This window comes from Sciurus vulgaris, assembly GCF_902686455.1.
Source record: "Sciurus vulgaris genome assembly, chromosome: 4".
Taxonomy (NCBI): Eukaryota; Metazoa; Chordata; class Mammalia; order Rodentia; family Sciuridae; genus Sciurus; species Sciurus vulgaris.
The window spans coordinates 7,658,494-7,665,645 of NC_136464.1; the positions used below are offsets into that span (position 1 = coordinate 7,658,494).

Below are 7,152 nucleotides of genomic sequence, written 5' to 3' on the forward strand. Positions count from 1 at the left end.
GGTGAAGCATCCCTCCCGACACTCCGGCTTCCGGTGCGTCTGAACTGCGCTGTGCCGTGCACGCCCCAGATGGCAGCTCTGCCATTCCTAGGACCTTCCATGCTTTTCATTGACGGACCTCATAATAAACAGATTTGAACACAGAAAATATACTCTGTTCAAACATTGCCTTCTTGTTTTTTAATTTTGGAGTTCTCCAAATTTCACTTGGCAGATAAATGCTCTGAGGCTAATAAAGCTCAGCACCCCCAGTTTGGGGATCTGCCTGGGGTCTCCAGCTTCCAAGGACCCATGAACCTCACACTTTCCTTGAGCAGGAGGGGAGGTGGGGCAGAGCGGGGTGACCGGCAGCTGCCCAGGGGGCTGCATATGGTTGGGAGGATGGGGGTCAGGGGCTATGTCTCAAAACCTTCTGTGCTTCCAGGGAACAAATGGAGATGGGCTGGAGAGACCCGCTGTATCGGCCTAGGGCGCTGGATGGAGCTGGTCTGGGAGGGAGGACTTGGACTTTTCTCTGTATTCACGTACTAGGGGAGCATTTACAAGGAAGCCACCGAGCTTGTGAAACTTGCATGTTGACATTACGAAACAGGATGAGAAGCACACCTGTTGGCCCAGGCCATGGCCCCCATCTCTGAAGACAATGCAGCCACCCCCGACAGCAAAGGGCACCGCAAGTGATGGCAGTCTTGACAAACACCTCTTGTCCAAGGTCCAAGCCGAACCAGGAAGGCTCCTGCGACTGGGGCAAACTCAGACAAGCGGCCTGCCCCAGGAACACTACTGGGCCCCCGGCTGGTGCTGGCCTCCAGATGGACGAAGATGCGGACTGGCAGGTGAAGCTCCAGCCAACAGCCACCGTCCCTGTTACTACTGCGACTGCCAAGGACCTGTTTTCCCAAGGTCTGATAGTGCCAAGGCTGCAGAGCACTGACCAGGTGGTCCCAGAAGTCAAGAGAGGCCTGACTTCAGACCAAGGTCCCTGACTGCTCTACAATTTGCTGGGAGCATCTGCATTTCAACAGGGTCCCCAAGGCTTCCAGTCACGCTGGGGATTGAGAGGCTCCACCTGCAAGGCCGGCACGAGGGTCGTGCGGCAGCAGGGGTAAGAATTGCTTTATGAGGCCGTCCTGGCTGAGGCTGACCCTGCTTCCTTCCGCCGGCTCCAAAAAGGCCAGCCAGTCCTGGGCCAGCCTGGCAGATGTGCTTTAGTGGCCTGGGACAGGATGCAGTAAATGTCCACCGCCTTTCACATGCAGATGCCTCCGGGGCCATCATCCAGGGCCAGCAGCCTGTGCCTTTGTGTTACGGCCCCTGCTGTGCTGGGCCCTGCCTCTGAATGGCTCCCCTTGGGGAGTCCACTCCGCCCAAGAATGGGCTCTAATAAAGGCCTGCTGGGGGGACCCAGGCCAGGTACAGATGTCCACAGCCGCCCACAAGTCCTAGAGCAGTTCCAGGAAGGAGCAGGCAGCCTGGAAACCCAGAGCCATAATGCCTGGGAGGACTAGGGAAGCCCAGGCTCCGTTCCTCCATCTGGAAGCTCTTAGATGCCGGGCATCTCCTCTCCCAGCTCACTCCTCATGGGATCTGCGAGGCTGGGTTCTGGCTGCCTCAAGGTCTCTCCACCTGACATGCCAGCCTCTCTGGGCACATGCCCTTCACTGCCGACTCACTGTTCTGCCACCTTGTCTGGTCCAGGGCCCAGGTGTCCAGCCACCTTGTTCATCACCAAAATCCCCAGAAGGGTGTTTTTGGAGCAAAGTAAGGTGTCTGAGTGGCCAAACGGACAAATGAATGGGGGAAACTTTAAAGAGATTTCAGCCCCTTTTTCTGCTTCTGTCAGTGCCTGAATCTCGGAGCCTCAGCCCTCCCCATGAAATGGAAGAGCAGCCCAGCAGGGCAGGTGAATTCCCTTCATGAAGGATGTATCAGTCTCGTCCATCTTAGTTCAAAAGCTGAGTTTATGCCCACTTTCTGTCCCCAAATAACCTTTCAGAAAATCTGAGGATACCTGTCACCACAGGAGGAGTGGGGACAGCGAGTCACTACCTCCAAGGGTCTCAGCCTAAGGATGCTGCTGGGGGGCTGCCAGGAGGTGGAGGCATGTGCACTCCCAGGACCACCCCTCCCCCACCACACTTGTCCCTCTGTGGCAGTTGGTCTTGCCCCAGGAGCTTCCTGTAAGCCCCTAATGGACTTCAAAGGGAGCGCTGCATTTCAAGGAGGACACAGAGGAAGGGTGGAAAGAAGCCACAGGGCAGCTGGGTCTTGGCAGCTGTGCACCTTGGTGAGCCGGGCCTGTCCCTAAAGGGAGCTCATTGTCTCAGTCACAGGGAGGAAACCCCCTGGAAAGCTCCAGAGCAGCCACATCTCACTGGAGGGCAAGTCTCAGGCCCCGGGCCCTGGGTGAGCTTCAAGCATCAGGCACAGCACAGTGAGAGCCTGGTGCTTCCCTACCTGAGCAGGAAGGGTGACCCTCTGGAGGCTGGGCCTGGGTGGGACCTTGTTCTAAAGAGCTGACTGAGGAGGTGAAGAGTACCACGGGTGGGCCGGGGTCTGTGGGTGCGAGCTGCTCAGGACCATCAGTGACAACCCCACCAGAAGTCTGTGTGACTGAGAACCAGTGAGAGGGGTCCCGAACGTCACCAGAGAAGGCTCCAAGCTGTGGTGTGGGGACACGGTCCTGAGGCAGGGGAGCCAGGAAGCCTCAGGGAAACCAGGCAGGCAGTTCTCTGGGACCCTCTGACAGCACGATGACAAAACCTCCCAGGATGGGAGAAATTATGTCATCTCACTAGAAATAGCCCCAAAAGCTTTCGGCAAGGGACTTTTCACCTCTATCAGCAACAAGCTGGGTTTGGCATCTTCAGGGCTATTAGTACCTTGAAGCTGTTATGCAAACTGCACCTCTTTGGAGAACCCTTGGGCAGCGTCTCTCAAGCTGAGCATGGGCCTGACTGCCACCCAGCCTTTTTTCCACTCCCAGCTCTGCATGCTGCACGAACGCATCTGTGTGCTCACCGAAAGACATGTTCTAGAATGTTCCCAGCAGCACCACTCATAATAACCCAAAATGGGAAACCACACTCCATGAAGAGGCAAATGGATAAACTGTGGTCATCACACAGTAATGAGAATGAACAATCTATAACCACACACCACAAATATGGGGCAAATCTCTAGAGAACGCGAGTCAAAGAAAGAAGACATCACAGACAGCATACTGGGTGAGTTCATCTAGGTACCGCTCATGCCAGGCAAAACCAGTCTACAGTACTAGAAACCAGGAGAGCGGTCTCCCAGGGGCAGGGGCGGGGGCCTCTGAAGTGCTGGTTGCATCGAGTGCTACAGCCACAACGAGTACTTTTCTATAGGTAGAACTTCCTTTAATAAAAAGTTGTTTTAAATGGCCTTGATTTTAAAAGAATTAATGGTATGTATAACAGGAGTTTTTACCAATAACATAGAAAATGATATTTAAATGTTGCACTATTGTGGGGTCTATCACAATGGACTGAGCTTGACTCACATCATGAGCTTGACTCACATCATGAGCCTCCAGGGCACCTGCCCACGACCCTCTGCCACCTCTCCATGCTGCCAGGTGCTCAAGGCAGGCGTGGAAGCCACCCTCTACTTCATGTTCTCCCTGGCCCCACGATAGCCAACATGTCAGCAGGTCCCCTCAGTCCTACTTCAGTCACGTCCTTCACCTGTGACTGCTTCCTCTCAAGGCCGAGTCTCTTCAGCTCTCCTGGGCCACTAGAATAGTCTCCAAACTGGTAACCCTGCTTCCTCCCTTCCCCTGCCTCCTGCCTCTCCATTCTCCACACTGCATTCAGGGAGAGTTACTCACAGTTTTAATGTAGTTCTTTGAATGGGAAATACACTAGTTTTGTTTTTTAAAAAACAACCCTTTAATCCATTAAGTCCCAAGTTTTCAATTCTGGGAAATTTCAATGAAATTGACACAGATGTATTAAAATAAGTAGAAATAATAATCTAGAGTTTATATATCCTTCACATGTTTCACATGTATATATTTTTTAAACAATCTATTCATTCACCTACTACTCTAAAAACATACTATTTATTTCAGAAGTTATAAGTGGCTTATTTGTTGCTCAATTTAAGTTTTTATACATGTCTATTAACAGGACTTAACAGGTTAAAAATGATGCTATACAAAGTCTACAGTGAATTTTCTCCCATCCTCCCTCTCAGCATCCAGTCTTCCTGGATTGTCCCTCAGCTCTTCAGTCACACTTGGAGTGGCATGTGTCCTTCTGAGGTAGAAGAAATAAGAAATGGGCAGAAGAGAAAATAAAGAAGGACAAGGAGACATCATTTTAACCTGAGGCTCCATGCAAGTTGCCAGGTCTGTCACTCCCCGAGTCATTCTCCCCCAGGGCTGTCACTCTTAAATTCCTGGGAAATCTTTAAATCTTGGAGTTATCATAAATTCACTTACTTATGATAATTCCCTTATGCACTGCTAATTAGTCTACCAATAAACAGATTCAACAAAGGGAGATGGTGATATTTTAAGAAACCTACAATTTAAGGGGACTTTCTACAGTTGTCTACTGATCAGATAATGGGACCGCACTCAGTCTAAGGATCCCAAGAATGATCAGACCACCACAAGTCATCTCGTGATCACCAGACGGATGTCATACCTTCCTGTACACACCCCTCACCAAGCTTCCTTTAAAACAGGAGCTGGTTCAGTTTTTTAATAAAAATCACAAACACTTGAACTCAAAAAGGAAAAAAGCAAAAACAAACCAGGAGCTGGGAACCCCCCACATGCATCTTCCACTCAACATGGCTGATGTTCTCTCCTGAACGTGCATTCCTAGCTTTCCTAACTCTGGGCCTCTGACACATGCTGAAGTTCTTTTCCATCATGTACGTCACGGACCACACTTGTCCTGAGTTGAGAGCCCCCCTTTTCCGTGAACTCCCAGGAACCCCCTTCCAGTGACATGTTCAGAGCCTTTATGCAAACATGGCAGTAGGAACACATTATTGTATTTCTGCCTTTTCCACCCACAGGCAGGTGACTGTGCGGCCTGCTGTCTTTACCAGCACGTGGCTTCAGGGAGGAGCCTGCCGTAGGGTGCTCCACTGTGCAGACAGGGGGGCGAGGCTCCGCAGTTGGCGGACATTTGAATGGAACTCACTCTTTTGCTATTTCAAAAGGCATGCTCCCCCACATGAGGCCCTCCTCACTCTAAAGTACCGCCCAGTGCCCTCTACTCCATTTCTGTAGTGCCACCCACACGATGCTCTCCCCTGTGTTTTAGCCAGGCTAAAACTTTGGGTTCATGGAGAATAAAGTGGAAGCCAGGAAAGCACCTCATCTGGACTTCCACCTACACAGAGCCAACCCTGTGGTCAGGGTGTCTCCTAGATCTTCACTGCCCCTCACATGTGCTCTGAAGGCCAGACCACCCCCTCACCAGTTCCCAGCATCCCAAACACGGCCTACTTCACTGTGCAGCACAGTTTGGGTCCCTGTTATCTCAGCAGCTCCTACACATACAGGAGGGTAGGGTGAGGTCTCTGAGAATGACCAAGAGGTTCACTTTACTGCCATCTACAGGGTGGTAAACTGAGTCCCAGTGAAATCAGGCCACCAAGGTCAGGGTGCCCCAGTTAAGTGACTCTGGAAGGCTAAGTTCTGGCCAAGGAGCCCTTCCCGATTGACCATTAACACCACAGCAGTGCTGGTCAGGGGCACCATGGGAAGTTATAAAGCCCAGGCAGGGTGGTGCCAACCATGGTACTGGCAGTGTCCTCTACGGGCAAGGCTGGGTGGGTCAAATGCCCTCCTCTTCTTCTCACGTAAACCACTCGGTCCAACAGAATTACAAGGTGAGCTACGTGTGTAAAGTCCTGTAGTAAAACATCAAGAGAGACAGGTGGAATGGTGGAACTCATTTGACCTGTTTATCCCAACATCGACAAATTACTATCATTTCAACACGTAATCGTCATAAAACAAGACTAAGGAGCGACTTTACATTGTCTAAGCCTTGGAAACCCAGAGTGTACGGTATTTTACACTCGTAAGACATCTCAATGCAGACTAGCCGCAGTCCAACCGCTGGGCAGCCACAGATACCAAGCGGCTGTCCTGTTGGACAGCGCAGCTCCAGTCTGCGAGGCGCAGCGCGGGGCGGGGCCAGCGCGGGGCGGGGTGGGGCCAGAGGCAGCCCCGCCCTCCGTGCCCGCCGCCGGGGGTCGCCCGCGCCCGCGGAGCGCAGATCCGGCAGGGACAGCGGCCCACTCACCTCGCCACCGCGTCCACCGAGCCGGCGATCGGGACGCCGCCGCCCTCGCCGCTGTCGTACAGCACCCCCGAGATGTCGAGCAGCACCCCGCGCACGCCAGCCAGCCGCTCGCCCCACACGGCCATTGCGCCCCGAGTGCGCCCCGAACCCCGTCCCAACCGGCTGCTGAGCCCGCGGCCGCGCCCTCCGCGCAAGGGCGCCTGGGACACGTAGTCCGGGGCGGGCACAGGCCCGCAGCGGGCGGGGCCGGCGGCGCGGGCCCACCCCCCGCGAGCGCCTTCCGGGACCCTGGGCAGATCCAGCGGGGAGCCAGTCCCTCGGAAAGGTTAACCTCCCTAAAAATCAGGGCCAGGCCGACTGAGTCGACGAGAAGGTACCTGTGAAAAGAACGAAAGTGAAAGAAAACGGGCTGCTCCCGCCGCCCGCCGTGTTCTCAGCCTCCAGAGGCAGAGGGACAGCCCCACCCGCAACCAGTGGCGCACCTGTTGATTGACAGGCCTGTGCCTGGGAAACAGCGCTCTGGAAATGAGTCCAAAAGCGATGATCGCAGTGTAAGAACAAGCTGGAAGAAAAGTAAATGTTCAAGAATAGGGATTGCTCAAGAACGTATAACATGGGTACTGAAAGAAACAGGATGCTCTCAGAAATGAAGACAAGGTATCGGCCATGGAAAATACTCATGTGCCGATATATAGGGAAAAGCAAAGTACAATATGTATGCAGACAACAGTCCTGCAAAAATAGGATTACAGGAATACGACTGGAAAGAAGATGGTAGGTAGCATCCCAATATATTAGGCCAATGATATTCTGGGTGAATTACAAAATTACGTTTTTCATTACATTATTTTTC

At 52.9% G+C, this 7,152-nt stretch overlaps 1 protein-coding gene across 3 annotated transcripts in view; it reads right to left on the reverse strand.

Annotated features, from left to right (window-relative positions):
- The window catches only part of LHPP (phospholysine phosphohistidine inorganic pyrophosphate phosphatase), a 127,990-nt gene extending 121,498 nt beyond the window's left edge, over positions 1-6,492 (reverse strand). For 2 of the 3 annotated variants that reach the window (XM_079138080.1, XM_079138081.1), the window contains exon 1: positions 6,300-6,492. In XM_079138080.1, the coding sequence (XP_078994206.1) occupies positions 6,300-6,424 (125 nt within the window). In that variant the 5' untranslated portion in view covers positions 6,425-6,492. The remainder of the gene's footprint in view (positions 1-6,299) is intronic. The other variant, XM_079138082.1, reaches the window with a different exon arrangement.
- Positions 6,493-7,152: the final 660 nt, after the last annotated feature.